This window comes from Megalopta genalis, chromosome 5 (genome assembly GCF_051020955.1).
Source record: "Megalopta genalis isolate 19385.01 chromosome 5, iyMegGena1_principal, whole genome shotgun sequence".
Taxonomy (NCBI): domain Eukaryota; kingdom Metazoa; phylum Arthropoda; class Insecta; order Hymenoptera; family Halictidae; genus Megalopta; species Megalopta genalis.
In genome coordinates this window covers 21,007,388-21,031,478 of record NC_135017.1, presented here as the reverse complement: position 1 = coordinate 21,031,478, position 24,091 = coordinate 21,007,388, and the positions used below count along the sequence as shown (strand labels likewise).

At 40.8% G+C, this 24,091-nt stretch overlaps 1 protein-coding gene across 2 annotated transcripts in view; it reads right to left on the bottom strand.

Moving 5' to 3' along the window:
* The window catches only part of LOC117219798 (organic cation transporter protein), a 31,000-nt gene extending 14,007 nt beyond the window's left edge, over window positions 1-16,993 (bottom strand). Inside the window, exons 1-2 of one of the 2 annotated variants that reach the window (XM_033469241.2) lie at window positions 16,290-16,993; window positions 3,142-3,241 (exon numbers count right to left, since the gene is read on the bottom strand). In XM_033469241.2, the coding sequence (XP_033325132.2) occupies window positions 3,142-3,169 (28 nt within the window). In that variant the 5' untranslated portion in view covers window positions 3,170-3,241; window positions 16,290-16,993. The remainder of the gene's footprint in view (window positions 1-3,141; window positions 3,242-16,289) is intronic. The other variant, XM_076522537.1, reaches the window with a different exon arrangement.
* Window positions 16,994-24,091: the final 7,098 nt, after the last annotated feature.

Here is a 24,091-nt window from a genome sequence, read left to right as displayed (position 1 = left end):
TTTAATATTTTCAAGGATATATGACAATATGACACGACGATAACTATAGAAAGAGAACTATAAAAAAGAGTAATCGTATCTCATCACAAATTGTCCATATTTGTGCGCAATCTGAAGGCGAATTACGGAGAAATTACTGCAATTAGGCCAATCGATCGAAATCTTTTTTCGTTAATGTTAAAAGTTTCTGTATCGATTGCAACGAACGGAAGAAAAATTTATCATATTTCTTCTTTTGCTTATTTCAACGAATTGCAGAAAATGGAAGAAGCTTGTTGAATAATGTCCTCGTTGCTTGTCACTTTTTTACGCGAAATAAACATTGTTTGCGACTTCAAAGCACAGCGAGAACCGCACAGAAATTTATTTTCCTATTTTATGCTTTCAACAAATTGCGAATAATGTATCCTACTATCCCTCGAGTTCCTTCATTTTCTCTATTCCTTGAGACTTCGCTCGCCCATATTGATCATTTTAAATGCATAAAGTCGGCAGACTACTGTACAGTCACATTACTGCACGCCGCGCTTTCACGTTTTCCGTTTAATTGGCAGCGCGGTTCGCGCAGCTAACGCCGGCGTTTACGATTAACGCGCACACGTGTTTACGAAAATGCGAGTCGAGATTTACGAATTCGAGGAATCGACGAGGCGTCCGACGTCGCAGCATCGCTGAAATTGCGATGGAAAAACGCGTATGAATAAAAAAAACAGCTGTTACGTTGATCGCGCGCGATCCGTTGCGAAAATCGTTGAAGATCTTCCTTCTCATTAAATTGATTACCGGATGCGATCGACCAATTCTCGCGCCTTATTATCAACAGGAAAAACAGTTTGCATCGTTCTTAGGAAAGGAAGTGAGTGATTGACGACGGAAAACACGCCGAAAGATCGATAAATCTCTCGCATTCGTGAATCGTCCGAAGTAAAACCGGTGAAAACAACGATTATAAAACGGTTTGCCGTAGACAACCGTGTAGGCGCAATCAAATCAAATGGCCTCCGGTTCTTGGAATAATCGCAACGAGTGTGTAAATTTCATATTAATTCCGCGACGCCTGATTTTTGTCAGCTTTACCCTCGACACGCTGGCTGCGGCTCGACAAATCCGAACGATTAGACAGTGGAAATTAATTTCCACTAAGAATCGTGAAAAGGAGTTATAAGATGCAATCCTCGCAGTGGCATAACAAGAGAGAGAGATTGTTGCATCAGGTTCCATTTTTATCAACTTTGTTTGCATTCGGTAAAAGAAAATGGTAAAAATGGTTAAATATCGTGAAAATGGTAAAAGATCGTAAAAATAATAAAATATCGTAAAAATGACTAATGTACAATTATTTTCATAAATTCTATCGCATACTGTATTCAGTTTATACCGAAGAAACAAATCTAATAAGTCCAACGTGTAAAAAGAGGGGAAAAGAGTCAATTTCCTGAAAAAGTCGAGCTGGGTGCCATCTTGGAAACTCATTTTCTAAATCGGCGAATCTGCATGCTTTATCAATTTTTGTCTTTTCCAGTAGATCATAGAACAAAATAAAATAATTCAAAAGTGTTTTCGATCGAAGATTATGATTTAAGAAATGACGGGTCTCCTACGAGGCACCATAGCCCTGCTGCAGGTCGGATCTCGGATTTGGAGTTGAAACGGCCACGAGCGTGAAGGGTAGATCGCCGATGAAAACGCGGATCCTCGAAAAAACATGTCCCTAGCTTTTTGTAGAGGAGTCTCGAAGGACGCTCGGCGGCCAATGGAGCAGCCCGCCGAGCGTTTCTTGGAAAATCGAGGGCAGGATTCTTCGATAATGCGGCCGAACCGTTTTATCTTTTATTACGTTTAAGTATAGCAAGTGACGAGGGAACCAGTTCCGAGCAAAAAAGGTGATCGACAGTTCATGCGGCCGCGAAATCTACGGGTAACCTCGAGACAGCGGTAACCAGCCTTCGTTCACCCGTGTGTACGCAACCTCGGCCGCCGACCTGGAACGCTCTCTGTAAGGCCGGCGGACGCCGGTTTTTCCAGAAGCCAAATGCTTCCCTTGTTCGCGACGCACGCCCCCTTCCCCCCCTCCCGTGCATCGGCCGAGGCGATTGGATCGTTATCATGCGAGAAATGTAGCGAGAGTTTGTCTCGTCGATTAAGTTGTCCCGCACGCAAATAAATCTTCTAGGCTCGAGGACAGGCCGCCTCCGATCGGCGACCTAATGAAATCGCAGAGGTGACCCACTTCGGCCGCGGCAATTGTTGCACGCCGAGAATGTACAATGGACGTCGCGAAGGTGCGCGAAAGCGGGAGAAAAAAGATCGCCGTCTTTCTTGCCGACTCGCGGACGACCAGCTGGTCGGCTCCGATTATTTTATCGGCGAGGATATTTTCCGATGCGCCGGGAAAGAATTTAGAAAGCTTCGACGACAAGTCTTTGATTAAATTGTAACTACGGGTGGCCCTTCTGCAACGCGGCATACGAAACACTGTTTCGCTCTAACGCGATAAGAAAATTGCGAAAACCTTCCACAGCACTGGATGACATGATTTTTGTTTCACATATTTAAGAACTAAATTATCTTGAAGTAATGACGGGAGGAGTAACGAACTATAGTGCCTTCGCATGAAAATATAATTATTATAATTAAGGGCATGCAGGCTGTTCCACAATTATGCTGACACCTGGAAAGGAGCGATTCCTCGGGACATTTGAAGCAACATTTTCCTTTACAAAAAATTTCTCCGAGGCATCGTTAACGAGTTATTAACGAAAAACAGTGACCAATGAGAGCCGAGCTCGACTGGCGCGGGGCGGTCCAGTTAACGAGCGGTCGAAGCTCAGTTACGCTCATTGGCTCGGCCCCGCCTCGCGCCAGCCGAGCTCTCCTCTCTTATTGGTCAGTATTTTTCGGCAATAACTCGTAAAAGAAGCCGCGGATTGCATTTTCGCTGAGGAAAAAGTTGCTTCAAATGATCTCAAGCATCCCCCACTTCTGACTGTCAACATAATTATGGTATAAATATATACTCTTCCGCTGAAAGAAGCTAAAATTCACGCGAAAAGAACGCCGAATCGCCGATACGTTTGCGGTTTTTGGTTTCGAGAGATCTTGACCGGACATTAATATTAAATACACAATAAATAAACATACCATAATTGTTGGTTTGAGTATTCTTCATATCACTGCCTGGTTGCGCAGCTATTTCGTTTCTTCGCGATAGGTACACGGTTTATTTTCGTAAATGTGTTATCTGTAACATACGAATGATGGAACATTTGTGAATCGTCTGTTCAGTTAACGTGGTAAATTTACAAGTTCGGTCTTGAGGCTGTTACATTGATTTATTATTTTAGGATGTTCCTAGTCGATGGTTTACCTCGCAACGAAGCGTCTCGATCGTTATCTCAGGTCGGATGCAAAAAAAGAGATGCAACATTACCGTTTAATCGGCAAATTTTCTTCGCGGAAAATCGAAGCGCCGCGATCGTTTTTCCGAACTGGGACGGAAACTGATATTAAGATCCACGTATTCATCGTCGCGACGAGACGCAAACGAGCAGCTTATCTATGTATCTAACACTCGTCCTCGATCTACGATATATCTAAAACGCACGCTGATAATTAACACGAGAAATTAACTCTATATCCGCGATGTCAAAACGATTCGCGCTCCGTCCGATCTTCCTCATTCCAAGATGCATTCCAATGCACAGAATACTTCCTGTTGCTTCAATTTGCGAAAAAAAACTGATCCTTGAACGAACGCGATTAATCCGACGAATTAGCTCCGTAGATTTCTAAAAATATCTTCCAAGTGCGCATCTCGTTATTTTGTTAAACGATGCTGGATCTTTCGGACGCGATGCAAGAACACAACGATAATACTTATCTAATCTGATCGCACGAATTGCGTTTCATTCTTTATTTCAAGATCTTATTTGCCGCCTGTCAAAGTTCAAACGTAAAAATTTCGTTCCGCAAATACATATTGGCACGCGTCGTTCGCTTCTCGATTAGGCGTGCATTAACATAAAGCGTTGTTGTAATCGCTGAAACGAGAGAACATCGAGGAGAATTTTGCAATGCGATAGATACAATTTTTTTATGATAGATGTGTGCAAGAATGTACGTAAGAACAAGCAACAATTCGAAATTGCAACATCGATAAATGTTGCATCATCGCGCACTGTATAAATGAAACGTTAAGCGATTTTTACGTCATACTTCTGTAAGAATTTTCGAATTCGGTGATCGCAATTTAAGTCAATGAACCTTCTGCTTTTAATTGCCGCAAAGCTCGTCGTCTTCGTCGCTCGAAATATTCGGAAGTTCGACTTTGGACGATTTTTTTCGACTAAATCACTTCGGACGATTTTTTTCTCAATATTTTCTTTCACCAAGTCTCCCGATTCGCCGCAACATTTCGTTAAATTTGCTTGCAAAAAGAGGGGAAAAGAATCAATCTCCTGGAAAAAACCGAACTGACTGCCATATTGGGAACTCATTTTTTATAAATCGGTGAATTTGCAGAGCATTGCGTCTCGTTTTCATAGTTGTCGACAATCGGTTACCATAAAAACGAGCCACAATTGTCCCGAATTGTCCATGTTCGTGCAGAATCCGACCGCAAATTAGGGAAAATTCACTGTATCTTGAATAAATAATATCAATTATGCGCTGCCTATTTATTGAACATTTGTTGACAACTCACCGTAATGAACAGTGAATGGGTTAATGAAAGATTAACGCAACTAACCAATTAACTTTCGAATAATCCCCATTTTTTTTTAGAGAGAATTTACTGCATTTACTCGCGCAGATATGCTTCAATATGTCCACTGTTTTCCTGTGAAATTATTTGAGATCTCGCTCCGGTGAATCGACACCGGCGTACTACACTTGACCATCAACGGCCGTAAACGGGGTTGATGGTGTAAACGCAGCTGTGGCACTGCGAACATTAGCGAGGTGCGAGCATCGAGCGATTACGCGGCCGCTGGTTCGCGCAACCCGCGGGGCCGATCGCGCTCGCGATCCCAACGGAGGCGAGAATCGCGGTCGAGACAATGCCTGTCGCTGTTGGAAGGACAGAATGTTGTTGACCCGTCGAGCCGTGACAGAGGGAAAGGAACAGCAAAAAGGAAAAGAGGCGCGAGTCGGCGGCGGAGCCGCGCCAAGCCGAGCCGAGCCGCGCCAAGCCGCGCCGAGAGCAAAGGAAATCGCGGATACACGGGCCATGGAACCGTTTCGAGAGCTCAGCCACCGTCGCTGGGTTATTACCGGCTGATTACGGTTATAATCGCGTAAGTAACATGCTAATACGAATAGACCGACCCGCCAGGAATTCTCGGCCGGCGTCGGCCGGCCAACCCCGGCCCAACAATTTCTGCGTTTTTATAGACGCGTTAATGGCGATCCTCGGCTTCGAACGAGAGTGGAACCGATGCGGGAACGAAACGAACTTTGCTTCTTCGTGCTCCGGCATCGGTATATTCAGCTGCTATTCCAGCCCGAGAGTCGGACGTATTAATTCGATTTTCTTACGTTCCCTTTTCGTTTTCGGCATTTCGCGATCGAAGAATTCTCGCGAATCGGCTACTCGAACGTATTTTTATTCCTGAAGTAGCAAGTTACGAAGAGAAGAGAATGGAAGATGTGATGATAGATTATATGTATCGATTGTAAAATACATTATACAATATAAAATATATTGTATAGTGATATGGTAATATTGTAAAATGATAGTATAGTGATATAGTAATATAGTAATATTGTGCAATGGTAGTATAGTAATATAGTATAAGAATAATATAGTAATATAGTACACACACACAATAACAGTATATATTAGTATAGTACAATAATAATATATTAATATAGTATAATAATAATATAGTAATATTGTAAAATATAATAGTATAGTAATATAGAGCAATAATAGTATATTAATATAGTACAATAGTAATATATTAATATATAGTAATATTGTAAAATAATAGTATAGTAATATAGTAATGCAGTATAATAAATACTATATTACTATATTAATATACTGTAATATAGCAAAAATATAGTAATATAGTATAATAATACAGTAATATTGTACAATAATAGTATGGTAATATAGTAGAATAATAGTATAATAATAACGAAGCGAACGTAATTTTCTACCCAAAATGTCCAACATAATGTCAACACTTCACTAAAGAATTCTTCCCTCTGCTTTTCTAAAAATCGTTCAATCCAAAGAATTCGTGAGATCAGCGAATGCGTCCGTTCGATATATCGACCATTTCTTCCGATAATAATGCCGAACTCTATTCTGCGCGATGTCCTACTTTCATTATTATGTAAAACACCGAACCCTTACACTTGTACAATATTTACGTTACGATATGCAAACGCGTATGGAAAGAATACGTCGTCGTGGAACGTGTTGCAATCGCAGATAACGAAGTGAGAAACGTAAACCAATAAACCTTGACGATCTAATCTTTTCCGCGACACGAAAGAACAATATTTCACGAGTTTACGATCCGCGAAGGATAAATAATTCGATATTAAGTATAGGCAAGAATTCCGGACGGTGATGTATCTATTCTCGTCGGTCTTTCACGCTCGTCGCCCGTATTTCTTTTTCGCGTCGACCGCGAACGTTACATTATTGCCACGCTCTACTTGATTAAATACATCCATTATCTCCGTGTAATCCTTCTAACGGCAGTAACCGCGCGCGCGTTTTTATTTTCGTTCGCGTCAAATCCGCCGTTAACTTATCTCGCTGGTAACCCTATTAGTACACGCTCTGACTCTGTCAAAGATATCGCGGAAACTTTAACGAGCATCCGTCGACTCGAGCAACTCCGATCCAAATTGTCGTATACAACACTTTGATAGCAGAAAAGCGATCGATAATCGATTTTGGAAAAATAGGAAACACTCGAACGTGATAAAAGATACTTCGATGCAGTGGACAAATAATCTTAGAAACTGTCGAACAAACAGTCAGAAAGTCGATGCATTTCATGAGTGCTCCTTAGACAATGATGGATCGGAAGGTAAGAGCTGTGCGAGATTAGAATATTCTTTTAATTCGTATCGTTCGAGCCACTCTATCTTATTTATACAGATACGAGTAATTAAAGTTGCGATCGCAGTGAATGAGATATGACACAATACGGACTTTGTTCGATAGAACTTATAAAGAAACGAAGACTACACGAGACTGTCGAATCGTTCTTTTTGCAACTTATAGTACAGGGTGTCTCAAAAATGTCTCGCAATTCGGAAATGAGGGAGTTCCTCGGGTTGTTTGAAGTAATTTTTTCCTTTACAAAAATCTCCTCCGAGGCATCGTTCACGAGTTATTAACGAAAAACTGTGACCAATGAGAGGCCAGCTCGGCTGGCGCGAGGCGGTGCAGCCAACGAGCGCACGAAGCCCAGTCTCGCTCGCTGGCTCGGCCCCGCCTCGCGCCAGCGAAGCTCGCCTCTTATAGGTCAGTGTTTTTCGTCAATAACTCGTAAACGAAGCCGCGGATTGCATTTTCGCTAAGGAAAAAGTTATTACAAATGCCCTCAGGAATCTCTTATTTCCAGATTGCGAGACATTTTTGGGACACCCTGAATTATGTATCGTAGATATCTCCTAGGATCGTCAACAATTCTACATTGGAGATTTTAAGATAAATACCAGTATCTCGCAAAGATAATTGAAATGGGAAATAAATATTTATCTAACAGCTCCTGTACCTTGCAATTAATGCGAACAATTTCTATTTTGCATGAATAATCTTGTAACCACGAATAAATACGATAAATTGTAAAAATCGTCCTCGTTCGTGTCATTTCGGTGAAACGACTACGTTACAATTGAATGAAAGCATTCAATGAATTGTTACACGGCACGCTAAGTAAAACGATTAGCACCTCGCAGCAATTGCGAAATTGCACTTTAATTTCCCTTCGAATTTCCACGAGCGTAGCCGACTCGTCGGCCGACATTTGACGGACGATAACTGTCGACGGCTAACCAAAACGGCGCAAGGATTTTACAATCGTCGCCTACGACTATGCTCCACGCGTCGTCTATCTGGATAATTATTTCTTTAAACGGCGCGTCCACGTCTGGATCTAATTGAAGTCGCGCAATAACGGCGCGTCGATAAGAGTCGCTCTTTATCGGGCGGCTTCTACGGCGACGAGCGGGAAAGCAAAACGGGGGGGAAGGGACCTCGTCGACGGGGGCGAAGTGTCAATTCTCGCCGATGCTATTGTGTATCTGTGCGTATCGGTCCTATTCCGTGGAATCGTCTGGCCGCAGCTCATTTGACTTTACAAAAACCGCGGGTGACCCCGGACCTCTTTGTACGATAACGTGTATCGTCGGCCACGTGTCAGATAAATCCGAAAATCTGGTATCTTCCGCCGCGAAGGGAACGTCTTCGTTTTCCTTTTTTTTCTTTGCGCGCGCGCTTGCGAACCGATAGAACTATCGTCTGCAGAACAAGCTCGGTTAGACACAACAAACGGACGAGCGAATCGGCCGACGATAAAACGATCCTACACGCTGCTGCATGGATGCATCATGGCTAAAACAAGCATTATGCTTCCGAACACAATCGCGGCGAGTGTTGCTTACCCGTGAACTTCGCGTCACCGCATTAGGTATTGTGTCGGCGACGATACTGAATATTTATGGAACAACGGGGGTCGGCGTCGAAAAATCTTCGATCGCTCGAGTCATCGACAACTCCTCGTAATTGGCTATTAGAAGCGACGAAGCGCGGCTGTTTCAGCGCGAGCGAATTTGTTTCGACGATGGCGCGTCGTATATCATATTATTAATATAATAAATATAATATAATAATATGATATACTAATATTAATGTAATAATAATAATAATAATAATAATAATAATAATAATAATAATAATAATAATAATAATATAATAGTAACAATATAATAATATACTACACTAATATTAATATAATGGTAATAATATTAATAATAATAATATAATAATATATTATATAAATAAATATATGGTAAATATAGTATAATAATATAATCAAAATAACATAATTCTTATATAAAGTGGAATTTTTATTGTCGCTCGACGCGTCGACTTAATATATTGTCTCCGAATTTGAAGGGTGCAATTTCTCTATTAAATTAATTACTATTATATCAATTATTGAACGAATTACTATCAGATTAATCATCAGATTAATCCATATCGGAATAATTACTATTTCCTTTGTTCTTTACCCGAATGATCAATTTCAGTTGCCAATCTACAGAAAAAAAGACGGAACGAATGCTAAACGTGGTGAGACGATAATTGCAAATAATACGAATATGTTTACGTAACGGTAACAAAACGGAATTGGTATTTTTAAATGGCCATCACCCATTTAACAAAGATTGTCGATGTTCCTCTATGAAGCATCCTATTCCCATCGTATGGTACATGCGTAATACGATGACTATCAGCACGTGTAAGTCGAGAACGAGGCACATTGATAGATGCAAAAGTGCCGACGACGTTTAATAATAAAATTCACGCCTATCGTGTTCTATTCATCGCGTAAGAATAGAGCAATTTCGTTAGGCGTTATCAAAGCGCCGCCTCTCGTTGTTTCATTAATTAACTGTTCCGATAGAGGAAAATAGTTTCCAACGTTCATTTCTCGAACGAATATCCTCTTCGAGCGAATATCTTGCGAAAATAAATAACTGTATCGCGTGGTTTTATGCGAAATAAAAATGTTATCTTACAAATCGCAGTAGCCTGCAACTTTTTCCTTCATTCGATCATTTGAACGAGACGAAAACAATATATTTATACGTTTCTTTTCTTTAAATTCTTGAGGGCTTCGAATTACAACTTATTTTCGCCATAAATGCATTAAATCTGCAGTCTAACGATCGCTATTATTCAACTGTATCAGCTTAAATAAGTATTTCTGACATTCTAAATGCATTTTTCGGAGGAGGAAATACATTTCTCGTCTGTAAAGCTAATAATTTTCACGATACGCGTTTAATATGCAGCCATTTCCATTTTGTATAATTTTTTGTGCAACCTATGCAACGAAATTGAGCGCATCGGCGCGTACGATACTTGCACTTTTAACAGTTTTCCAAACAGAAAGCGATTCTGTACCGTTGAAATCGCATCGTAACGTGGCATGGCAATTTATAATGGCGCCTCGGAGTCGTCGCTCGAGCGCGAACGGTCGTGATCGTTCAGATTTATTCGCGAAGCCGTGTTCAACAAAGCGTTTCCGATTAACAATTCGTTTTATCATCGGATAACAAGGATCAACTCGCGCGAGATTCGATAATAAGTGCAAGTGAAACTATGTATGTATTCGGTGGTGCAGGTTGGCGCGGAGACGGCGTCGCGTTATCTTTTAGTAGGACAGAAATGAGGATTCAGAGTGTAACACGGCCGGAAGATAGCGGGCCGTTCTTCGTTCGTGAAAGTTTCGACGGCATTGAACTTGGTCCACCGTTGCATTTGGCTACAGTCGCTGCAGCCGGATCAACTGCGCATATTTTTTGGCCCGCGCCGTTCCGTGAAAAGCACCAGAAACCCGCGTGGCCTCGGTCGAAAAAATTACATAAACACCGCGTTTCCGGAACTTTCGGGACGCACCAATTCGCGTCTCGAACGTTAATCTCGCGCGAAATGCATTAGCTCGCCACTTAAAGAGTTATCTCGCAAATTGGCTTACTGCTTTTCGCAAGTGCCGCGGAACCACCTGTACACGAGCGGCGACCGCTGTCGAACAGCCGACCGAAGCTCGAACAATAAACCGACACGTGTTGCTTCGCAGAAACGACAAGACTGAATTTATTTAAACGTTGCTCCAATCGTTTCCTAACAAAACCGTTTACATAATTACAACAATTTCGAAACAAACGATATGAAACTGATATCATTTCAACCGACGCGGTAGGCTCAGCGTTAACGCTAAACAATATTGAAAAGAATGTATGTATATAAACTAATATAAAAAAATATATAAAATATATAATAGATTCATTTATTTAATTCTTTTTATTGTTTCTATATATCATGGATATATATACAGTAATGTCTCTCTAATTGCCGCTCAGTTTGTCCACGAAAATGGACAATTTGGGAAGAGGAGATACGATTATTCTTATCATAAATTATAAATTATTATTATTATAAATTATTATTATTATATTATTATTATAAATTAGGGAGAATTTACTGTAATCTGTAAATATAGTCTTGATTATTCGAGCCTTGCGGCTCGTTTTTATAGTTATCGATAGTCAACAATTATAAAAACGAGCTGCAAGGCTCGAGTAATCGTATCTCCTCTTCCCAAATTGTTCAGTTTTGTGCACGATCTGAGCGTCAGTTAGGGAGACATTACTGTAATACGAAATCTACGACACCCAGATACTCTGTTATCCGAACGCATTCTAGCAGATCTCTTCTCCAGTTGCGAACACGTAATGTTTACACGTAATTGTATACTCTGTTGCCTATTCAACAGAACGAATTGTGGTCACCAGACCGTGAATTTCATTTATTTATAATACCAGCGAGCGAAGCCGTCGAAAGATCGTTACTTTACAGCCTCAGAGGCATCTTTCTTCTCCGAAAGCATCGCAGAGTAAATCGCCGAGGAATCTGTTCTCGCGGAGAACTACTATTTGAGTTTCCGTTCGAAATTTATTTAACACGATGATATACATGGTATAAGTATTCCTCGGGCGAAGCTAATATTCGTTTCGTGGTTTGTTCGATAAATTATAGTCGTTGCACAAAATAATAATTGTTCCATTGTTATTACACGTTATCAACGTATTTACGGCAATCTTTCGTTCACGATTCTCTGTTTCTCGATTCAATTGTGAAATTCGAGATAACGGCTTTCATAATTCGATTAATTCGAAAGGGGGCTAAAGTCGAAACACTTTATTATTCGTTGGAGTATTAATGCTGTGATATTACGGTCTAAAAGTTATTCAAAATATTATACTATATTATTATTATTATTATATTATTATTATACTATATTATTATTGTTATATTATATACTAGATTATTATTATTATATTATTATATTATATTATATACTATATTATTATTATTATTAATATTGATATTATTGTATAGTAAATTATATAGTAATAATATTAATATTCGAAATATTATTCACCGGCTTGAATTTTCTCTCGCGCATTCTGTTCTCGATTATTGACACAATTTATTATTATATACTATATTCATTATTATACTATTATTATTATTCTATATTGTTATTATTGTATAATTATACTATATTATTATTATTATTATACTGTTATTATACCATTATTATTGTACTATATTATATACCATATATTTTAATATTATACAATTATTAATATTATTACTATATAATTTATTATTATACACTACATTATTACTCCGAACGTGTATGTGTCTTATCCCGAAAAAAAAATGATCGTCCTGAGAAATCAATTTTCAACCCCGCGAATCAGCAATTTCAATTCGCCGCGCAAACACGAGTGGAATTTCGATTTTCCATGAAGGCAAACGTGGAAACTGATCTCGCGATTACCGTGCAAAGAAAGGGTTACCTCGTTTGCAATTACACGATGTTTAGTTTGCCGTCAGCTGCCGTGAGAAAAGCCGATAAGCAGCGAAACACGCGCAGGCTCGCGCGCGCGCGCGCGCGCACACAGAAAATTGGCAGACAGTGTTTCATTCGCGTTTCAAAGCGAATGAAAAATCAAGGTTCCAGTTATATGAGAACGAGCAGCGTGTAAGCCCGCGTGGGTGGCGAAATGCTTTTTCAGCGGCCGCGTGCGTAGAATGATTCACGGGATCGTTCTCCTGCCAATTTCGAGTTTACGGATAAACATTTTACAGGACAGTTAAATGTTATAAATGCCGGAAATAGATATACAAAGCGGCTCTCAGCGGCGAGATGTGCAACCGAAATGCTGGCCGTTATACTACTCGCGCGTACTATAACGGAACCTTGAAAGCTGCGAGCATGAATTGACCCTTCACAGTCGAATCGACGACTCCGGTGGCAAATTTGAGGCTGCTAATTTCTGTTGCATTTTCCGAAGCAGCTTTTATACTATTCAATCGGTTTACATTCGAAGGATTGTTAAAAATATATTACACGAGAAAACAAGCTGAAATCCGAGCAATTAGAAATGTACGATTAGAAATTGTTATATCACGTTGCAACATAATTTTCATATTATTAAAGTATAGATTTAAAAAATTGTTTGTTATTTCATTTCATTTCGTGAAATGCACTTTGTTATATAAAATGCAAAAGAAGAAGAAGAAGGATTAATTAGAATCGGAAGAATTATTTTAGATTTACAGCTTAAATGGCTTCGACTGCGAAGGGTTGATTTTCAAGTTAGAGTAGCTTCGTGTGCAAAGGGTTAACCCTGGTGCTACGCTTTCTTCCAGCTGATCATAAAAGAGTGGAATTTGATTTCGATCTAGCGTGACTACGGAAGATTTGATTTTAATAGATTACGTGTGGGAAATCGTCGTAACGAGTCCGACACATTGGCGGATCGCAAGAGGTTAATGGAAAGTTCTCAGTCTTGGCGCCACCAAAACAAATTGATCCGTCACGCAAATCGTATTAACCCTTCGCACTCGAAGAATTTTCTCGAATCATTTTCTCGCTCATTCGCTCGGCCGTCTCGCGTCAGCTGATCTCGCTTCTCATTGGTCACTGTTTTTCGCTAATAACTCGTAAACGAAGCCGCGGATTGCATTTTCGCTAAGGAAAAAGTTGCTTCAAATGACCCGAGGAACCCCCCCATTTCCGGATTCCGGGACATTTTCGGGACACCCTGTATGTCGGGACACCCTTCAATTCGTGTGTTACCGTTCGAAATAATCGGTTTTGGTGACATTAACGCACACGCAGGCACTCGTACACACAGATACACATACATACACGTACGACACTTCTTTATAAGCTGCGAGATTAGTGCAAATAAAAGAACAGTGGTTCTTATCTAATACAGAAGATAAACTTATCTCGCGTTCGAAGTATGTAACGGCGCTCGGTGAAATTCGTCTGGCCGCGTTAATTCCTGAAAATCCCTGAGAGACGCACAGGTCTTATCGGCAGTTTCTCAATAGTATGGTCATTTATGCTTGTGACCTTGCAACAAGCTACGAACTATCTTTATCCGGTGATTGTGTAATTGCTGCGATAACGATTAGGGTCCGAAGATACGTTCGCCGGGCAGCGAACAGGTATCTCGTCAACATCTTGTATAGACACGCAGGGACGCGCGGCGTTTACGCTACCGTTTATCAAAACCGTATTTTTAGTGGAGCGTCTGCCGACACGTGCGTTCACCGGCATTCATATTTGACATGTAAATACGAATTCTCGCTTTTTATAAACGACCTTCTTTGCTTCGAGAAATGTGCCGCGACGGATCGCGGAGATTGCAGCGCCGGCACACTTTCGAACGGGCAATAAAGGGATCGCCAATAAAGGAAGTGAATTGAGAAAATTTCGGAGACGACGGCCGTGACTGGGCTATTCGCGACAACGCGATTTTCTGGTACCGATTACGGCGTCGCGTCGAAAGCGATTCGATCGGAAATTCTAATGATCTAGTCTCTAACGACTAGACCGCGGATCTTATGCGTTTACGACAAAAATGAATCGATGAATTGCAAACTAGGACGTTTCGAATGCGAAGAAATTCTAATTCTTATTCATTGTAATAAATTGCAACTTTCTAGTCTCGGTTGAATCGATGAAATTGCTTCGAGTTCGCGGGAATTTCAGTGCTCGATTGTCGGCGCTGAACGTGTGAAAATGACACAACCCCTTCGAATCTAATAAACAGATATGTTTATTACAACAAATCTGATATTATCGTAATTATAGCGACCGTCTCGGACAATTTGTTGCGCTACAAATTACAATGATCTAATTTAACCGTGCGCGTTACGCCTGGTCGACAAAACTCGCTCTCAGTTTCCCGAGAGAAATTCGAGCAAAACTAACAGCGGGCCAATAAAATAGGAAACTGAAAAATTACAAGTGCAACGGATCTCCGGTCTCGAACACGTTGCCCAACGGTTCTCCCACATATTCTCCGCCGATACGCGAAGCATAACGATACAGACCGTCCGATAAGAAATATCGTGACGCTTTTGTCCTTATCTCGCGGCTCACAATATGTATTTAACAGCCGTCGATTCGTGTGCCAACGAATAATTTAACGATTAACCAATAACTAGGAATTCGTGTCCGATAACTTCTGATCCCGTCTGGGTGGCAGCCGGGAGAACGGGACAGATCTGTTTTTCGGCGCGAAAGAGTGAAATATCGCTGTCGTTGATCCGGCGCAAACGGACGGGCGACTCTGGTCTGTCTCGATCAGCGTGAAATATATTCAGGCACGTTGAACGAGGCGCCGCGAACATAAATACGAGCCGAGGAATATCTTGTCGCGAAACTACTGGCTTCGCGCGTTTATGTCATAACGAGCACATGCGAGGCACGTCGGCGCAACTGCAGCGAACGATTATCACGGGAAAAAAGGTGGTTCGAGCCGAATCGAACACGAGGCACGGTCGGCGAACGAGATTTCAAACAAACGCCAGAAATCCTTGATCGATGTCCTATCGGTGTCGATCAGACCGCGTGGATCTTCGTGAACGATAATAAAATACAATAATAAAAATATTAAGTCATTTCTCCTCTTCGCAATTTCGCCGAGTTCGACGCACCGCGACGGTGTTACGAGATTCCGCTCGCGTCTCCGCGGTTTTGTATTACGTACATATTCGGCTGGTCGTATTTGGATGCGTGAAAAATCCGTCGTCTAATAACGATCGTTGCCGACTGCTCGACACGCAAAGAATCGATGCTCCGTCGATTAGCAATTTGATTGCGAAGTGAAAGCGCGCGCGAAGAACGCGCGTGGGAAACGCGTGAAACGATTGACACTAGGTTCGCGGGACACGTCGAGACGTCGAGCCGCGAACTTTTGAATCGACTATCGTTCTGTTTTTATTGTCACCGTTGTTCTTGCGTTATTTATTCAATTTAAATTTATCGCTCGCTAGATAACGCAGCGACGAGCGTCGCTAAAAATCGGAGAAACCGCGCGTCGATCGTTGCGAAGCGTTAATAAAAGAAAATGGTTCTGGTCAAATTGATCGAGCAAAAAGACACCGGAAGACACGGTCGGTGTTTAATGGAAAGTTAGGGAAAGCAGGCTCTGTCCCTTACCTGTTGATCACGGCGCGGCGAACAGGTGTTCCCCGGTGTTTTCACTCGGTCCGGAGCGCGGTCCGCTTTTCCGGCGCAGCTTGCGTATCGCAGTGCCGCGATCGACGCCGACGCACAATTACGAGCGAGCCAGTTTTATTATTCCCAATAAAACGTTGCCGATCGTTTCCCGCCAATCGACAGCGGCCGGCGCACCTTGGAGCCCGATCTATCGGCGGGCCCGGCGACGCGAGAAATTCGCGTCCGTGCGGAAAACGAGGAGAGCGTTGTGTCCGGAGCGAAGCGAAGGGCCTGTGCCCGCCGGTCCCGTAAAAGGCCCAGCGACAACGGGGTCGTTTTCTCGGGGAACGGAGAGAGTCCACCGAGTCCACCGGCGTGAAGAATGTTCCAGATTTAAGGCGGGATCGATCGATGCGAACGGGATCGAAACTGTTATCGGTGTGGCGCACGTGCGAGCCTTCGATCGGCGGTGTTTTCCTACGATGTTTTTTTGCCGGCTCGCGCGAGAGATAATTCTATTCGAGATCTCTGGATCGTGAGAGAGCGGCACTCTGTGCGGCCATGCGTCGTGCGCGAGCTACGGCGATCGACTAAAATGTGCGAGAAAAGCGTTTGCTCGCGCGTCTTGCTCGTGCGAAACTGACTCGGCCGCTCGCTCGGATCGTCCAACTCGGCTTCGTGGCACGACCGTAAATACACAGATGAACGCTGCACAATTGATCCACCGGCATTTCGCGTTCCTTAACGAGTCCGTGGTACCACGCAGCAGGTAGTGGGTGGGGTTATTCCGATCGCTTTCATGCAGTTGCCCCGTACGCCGATAATGCATTCGTGGACGGGGGTGAAATGCGGGGGAACGAGGTGTGCTCGATGATCGAGACAAAGCCGAGGTCAGCACGACGAAAGCGTTCGAAAACGCTTTCCGGTGAATCGTCGTCGTCGTCGTCGTCGTCGGTGATTGGGCCGGAGCCGCTTTCTGAAAATCTCCACTTTCCCTGTTATGACAGATTTCAAGGTCTAAGGAACCCGTGCGGTCTTTTTTCTGACGGATACTTTCTTGAATATCGGGGTTAATACCGTGAAATTTATTTGGTCATGCTGTTGCAAGTGCGGCTGCAGCCAATTTTGCAGTTCTTTGGTTTCTGTGATCGTTTTAGTGGGGCGAAGATAATGCACCGATGTATTTCTGTTCCTTCAATCTTTCTTTATGCATAAATGCGTGTAATTCATAGCCTAATGATAACGATTGTTATACGATTATATTATTTTTCGTTTATTTAAGCATTTATTTATATTTATATTTCTTGAATTTTTCTTTATGCATAAATGCGTGTAATTCACAGTCTAATGATAACGATTGTTATACGATTACATTATTTTTGATTTATTTAAGCATTTATTTATATTTCTGTTTCTCGAATCTTTCTTTATGCATGAATGAATATAATTCACAGCCTAATGATAACAATTGTTATACGATTACATTATTTTTGGTTTATTTAAGCTTTTATTTGTATTTCTGTTTCTCGAATCTTTCTTTATACATGAATGAATATAATTCACAGTCTAATGATAACGATTAATCCAAGATTACACTATCTTTTGTTTATTTAAGCTTATCTGAATCTTTAAGTAGTATTTATACAGTTGTACATGATTTTTGTAATTGTCAGATACGTTTTTAAAAACCTTGTTAATTCACATAATCGACACATCTACGTGGGAAGTGCAACTAGGTTTTTTAAGTTAGGTTGCTCGAGAAGCGTGATGTCAAGGCCCTTTGTTCGATAATGCTGAATCGATGATGCTGAAATGTCTTCAAAAATGGCGGAAATTTTGTTCGCGATTGAATTTTACTTTTTTCTTTTAAATTGATAATATTTTTTTGGTTTCGAAATAAAGAAATCAGTTAGAGGGAGGATAATATTTTCCAAAATACACAGAAACTTGGGAATAGTTGATCAGGTTTCTAGGCGCCCTGTGCAACAGAGTCATTTGAATGTGTCGATGATTTATCGATCCTCAAAAATCAACTACGTAAATACGCTTTCTGACGAGGAAATGTCTGGACAATCGATTATCAAGATGCATTCTGCACACTGATACCCTCTGTGAACGGGAAATCCCAGCTTGACGCGTGTTCCGCAGATATTTTTTTATCTTGTACGTCGTAAAATGTGCAACCACACGTTACATTCACTTCTTGATTTTTCCTTATCCTACTCGCAGGTCATTTACATTTTACTCGTTCCCTATAGCGAGAGAAACGCAGGAAAATCTTATCCGGAAAATCGAATTCTTCGTGTGCACACAATTGCTTGTAAATATTATTTACAACTATTTACAACGTATACTTCACGTTCTCTATACACTTGTAAAATTCTTCATTTTTCCACTTTTCCATTGTAATTTTTAAATTCTTCATTCCTCCACTTTTACATTGTAATTTGAAGATTCTTCATTTTTCCACTTTTCCATTGTAACTTGAAGATTCTTCATTTTTCCACTTTTCCATTGTAATTTTTTAATTCTTAATTCCTCTACTTTTACATTGTAATTTTAAGATTCTTTATTCGTCCATTATTACATTGTAATTTTTAAATTCTTCACTCCTCCACTTTTTCGTTGTAATTTTAAAATTCATTATTTTTCCACTTTCCTATTGTAATTTTTTAATCCTTAATTCCTCCACTTTTACATTGTAATTTTAAGATTCTCTTTATCCCTCTACTTTTACATTGCAATTTTAAGATCCTGTATCCGTCTACATTTACATTGTAATTTTAAGATTCATCCGCTTTTTACATCGTAATTTAAAAAATACGAGATTACGAATGAAACGCAGCTGACAAAATTAAAATACGAAACGAATGAAAACTGCCGAAGTATATCTAAATAATTAAATCCAAAAACCTCGTGAAATTGCATAAAGCATTGCGTGCAGTTCAATTTGTCCGCCGTTGCCATTTAAAAACGCCTGGCATCTTTCCTATCAGCGGTTCATCATCGACGACGAGGGTCGAGATAAAAGAAAATGGGGAAAAACGTCGCGCAAGGTGGAAGGTTAATTCCTAATTCGTTGGAACGATACCGTCCACGTGAGTCACTTGTCGCTCAATTGACCTATTACACAATTTGACAAAAACTCGAATTAAATATACTTCTTGCAGCGGCGGCGCGGAGTTCCCGCGAGGTGCACGCCGCTCGCGGCCGGTCGCGTTCCGAACGCGGAAAGTAATCAACACGCGAGCGCTGATACGAAAATGCAAGTATTTAACGTTCTCGTCGCTGGAGCGTTTGAAGCCGAAGCATTATTGCGATGCAGATGTGCCTCCATTAACCCCAATTAAGCTGACACTCCTAAAACTACACGCGCGCTCGCGAAGGACAAGTGCTGCGGGACGTTTGGAACAATTTCCTCGTGCCTCCTCATGCAAAATAGATTAATTGTTGCGAGCCTGTCCGCGGCGATTATCGAACGGATCAGCTGATCGACGATTCAGCGTCGCTTTATCAGCCGGATCGTAAGCGCACCGCGCGTCATCGGGACGATCTAATGGCGGCGCATTCATAAATCCTAACACCTTTATTCGCGTAACGATTGCGTGCAACGTCCGCGGATTTGGCCGCATTCCGTTGGTTCAGTGTGCCACCGTTGCTAAACCATGAAGCGACGTTCCACGATAAGTGGAAGAATCGATGTACGGATATATCAATTTGTACGCGGCATTTCGAATGACGCAGCCGCGTACAACACAACAGCGGAAAGCAACAGCCGTGCATTCGGTATTTAAGAGAGAATCGCTCTGCCGAGATTCCGCAGCTTCCAATGAAGTTCCAGCTGGCAATGAAGGAGCGATTTCGAAACTATCGAGGAATGCTACTGTCCGCTTTCGATGTTTACCTTCGAGTCGATTTTTACATCCGATAGAAAATATTGTACGGGATTTTTTTTCTTTTTAAGCTGCAGCCATTTTCAGATTGATTTTTAAAGTCGTGGTTGGCTGTGCATTTCAAGCAAGCTTTTATGGCTCGTGCGACTTTCCCCGCCGAATTTGTTCGAGCAAACGGATCGATTAAGATCTTTGAATTAGGCTAGTTTTTTGTTCTATTTTATTTTGTTCCGTTGTAAACTAGTTTTTCGTTCTGTTGTAAAGATATAAATGTTTTCTTAAGATATGAAATATGGACCAATGATCTATAGCACTGTGAACTATAATTTCCGATTTCGCCTATGTAAAAGATACTATAGCATGTGCAATGTATTCATAGTAATTGATCATTTGCGACGTTGACGATCGAATATCGTTCGCAACTGTTTCAAAATTATTTTTAACTCTCGAATGTGAATGATGCAAAACGATATAAACATATCAAATACATATGTCGAGCTTTCCATTACACGAAGATGTAATCAAAATTGGAAGAAATCACTATAACATCTATTATTAAATATTATTAAATATTACTAAATATTTCCTATTATTAAATATTCCCAGCATTGAAAATTCTTATTGAATTGAAGTATTCTTGAAAATTCATACTGTGCCCATGAAAGGGATAAGTAGACTGCAAATTCGATGCATTTATGGCAAGAATGAAATACAGGACACTGAAGAAGAACCGAAGAATCTTCTGACACTATACTCAATTTATTGAAACTATTAAAAAAGGGAGTAAAAGGGAGTCCTTTGTCTATCTCATGTTCTGCAGAATTGATGCAAAGAATTTTTATTTCGCACAAAAATCGGCAAGCTAATCGTAAGACGTTGAGATGTTGAGATTTTTTATGGCCATGTCTCTTAGGTCTCCGTGTCTTGAGTAGGATTAGTTCCAGTAAGTCAGCCTTTTACTGAACTGGATCTCGCGTCCTTGGATTATTTCGATTCGATCTCTTGTCACCGATAAAAATAATTACAGTTTCTCGAATCTAAATTCAGCTTTGAATCTACGGATTCTGAATGCAGTGAATTCTCCCGAATTTTCCTTCAGCTTGTAAGCAAAATTGGACAATTCGGGAACAGGAGATACGATTTGATACGATTTTTATAGCTACCGCTTGTCAACAGCTATAAAAATGAGGTACTAGGCGTGAATAATCGTATCTCCTCTTCCAAAATTATCCAGCTTCGTTTCCAAGCCGAAGGAAAATTAGGGAGAATTCACTATAAATCCCCTTCTGTGCTCGTCTTTATCTCTTGCTCCTGAATCCTGAATCCTGAACTCCGTATTTGCTTTGCGTTCGGCGTACCTCGCGCTCGTCCAAATTGACTTTTCAGATTACGTTATTTGATTTTGCACAAGCGTAGCTGAAACCAGCGGGTTCGAGTGACATACGTGATTTACATAATTAGGAAAAAGCATTTAAACGATTGCCTGTTATGCAAATTGCTCGGACTGGTAAATACGACGAGAGACACGCAGGATGCAATGTCTACGTATCATAAACTCGTAGACAATGGGCTTTGCATTATGCACAGAACTCTATGCTATCTGTCGAACGTCGTCACATGTATAATAATTACCGAAACAGTAGAATACCGAATGAAAGATACTTGTTCGCACTGGATTTACGGAACCCGTCAAAATGGCGGGTCACTAATTCTTTAACTTACGATTGTTCATATCGTGAAGATACATTTATCAGTTATTTAATAACGCTTGTTACAATAATTAATTAAAAGTCTAGTTAAAAACTAGAATAAATGTCTTATTGTTACTTTTATGAGCTAATATAAAACAGCTGTTTTTTGTGGCTCCGTAAATCCAGTGTTAAAAATACCAGAAACAATTTAACGCTAAACTTATCGATCAATAAACATGTCCAGCATGTGTATTCGTGTGTGTGTGTTTTTTTGTAAAAATGACAAGGCTAAAAGTGCAACTTGTTAGAATTATTAAGACGAGAAACTTTCTGTTCCCCGTTTCTAGCAATCGACGCGCAACGCTTTCATTTTGCAATAAAATTTGCAGTCCAATAACATCAGATTACGTAATACAAAATCTCAGCTTTCCGTCACAAATTCCAAGGAGCTCTTCGGCGGCATTTTCGAAAGGGGAATTCTTCGTCGGAACCCAAAAAAAGCCGAAAGTTCGCGAAAATGTGTTCGACCAAAAGCGCGCATTTTCGCGCGCTTCGATATCGATGAAATACTCGTTCGATTCGATCCGACAGATAAAAAAGAAGCCATTTAGAGCGATCCGACGACCGAACAACCCATCGACCGGTAAACAAAAGAAGAACATTCGCGGGAATCATAATGGCCTCGCAACGCCTTCGAGACGATGAGGAAAACTTGTAGGCGAGACGCAGCTTGAGAACGCGGCGCGAATGCGTTCGCGAAGATTCATCGCTTCGTGGATGCACATTAATCATTTATATTATGTGATAGAAACGCGGGCGTTACGTAACGGCCGAGGAATATTACAATGAATTTCGTCGGCGGTTTCACGCGGCCGCCGAATGAAAATTCACGCGCGCGCGCGCGCGCCGCGGCGTAATTCTTAACGAAAGGTTTAACGACCCGCCAAGTTTCAGAATTCTCTCGAGTAGGATGCGAGTTAATGCAATAACGGCTGGAATTACCTCCGTCCCCGTGTCGTTGTGATCTCCGTTAAATTGTTTAGAGCGAATCGACGGCCGTTCTCTTTCCGTTGCATTTGCCAGAAAGTAAAGAAACACGACCGTTACATTCTGCGAATGAACAGTACATTGAACTCGTATATTTTACGCGCGGCCATATCTCGCCTAATTCTGCGACATCGCGGACACGCGATTGCGACTGCAGCGACGAATGTCCGACGATAGATTGCACCGGTGATTTGCATATATTTCTCAAAAATTATCGGGTTCATGGTTGTATTAACTTTATCACAGAGATTTTCGCTTATCGACTTGTTGTTTCCGTTTCGGGATCTTTTAATTGCAAATCATTTCGAAGCGAAGATTCGAATCTCCCGATGAACTCAATGAAATCGATTGTTTTTCAATTTCGAAGTCCGGAAAAGTCGGCTGCCGTCGATAAAGAAATTGAGAAACGAGAAAGATGTTCGAACGAGAAAGATTTCGTTTCTAATATTAGTAATAAGTTCGTTATCTAATATTTCTGTTAGGGTAATTCGTGAATCCACATAAACGAATCCTGTCGTTGAACTCACTATCAATAAATGATATCGGCGCTGCAGTGCACAGGTTCGGTCATAGTAAACGCCAACGAGAAAGGTTTCAGATCTTTCTCTTAATAGACTCGTTGAGCCAATTTATGCGAAAGAAGCGTTTCGAAACCCGGGCATTAAAAACCATGAGGACGGAAACCGGCTAGGCTGCCGCCCCTTTACCGCCAGTGAAACAATTGAATTCCCGAAATTAGTTCAAATGCTTTAATCATCGCGGCACGTGTTGGGTGGAGCAAGGAAAACGGTGGGTATTTAATGATTTCGAAACGAGACGGTCGAAGGTCAAATTCGGGATGCAAATATAAAGCTGATTAATAACTGGATTATTGGCCACTCGAGAAAACCGACATATTGTTACGAAATCAAATTAGAAATTACTACCACAATCGCAACTATTAAAAAACAAAATGTCATTTGATGAATAAATCATGATAACTATAAACCAATAAATAATAATAAAAATATATATAAATATATATAAAGTATATAAAATATAATATATGAAATATAATATATGAAATATAAAATATAATATATAAAATATAAAATATGATATATAAAATACAACATATAAAAGATAATATATGAAATATAAAATATAATAGATAAAATATAAAATATAATAT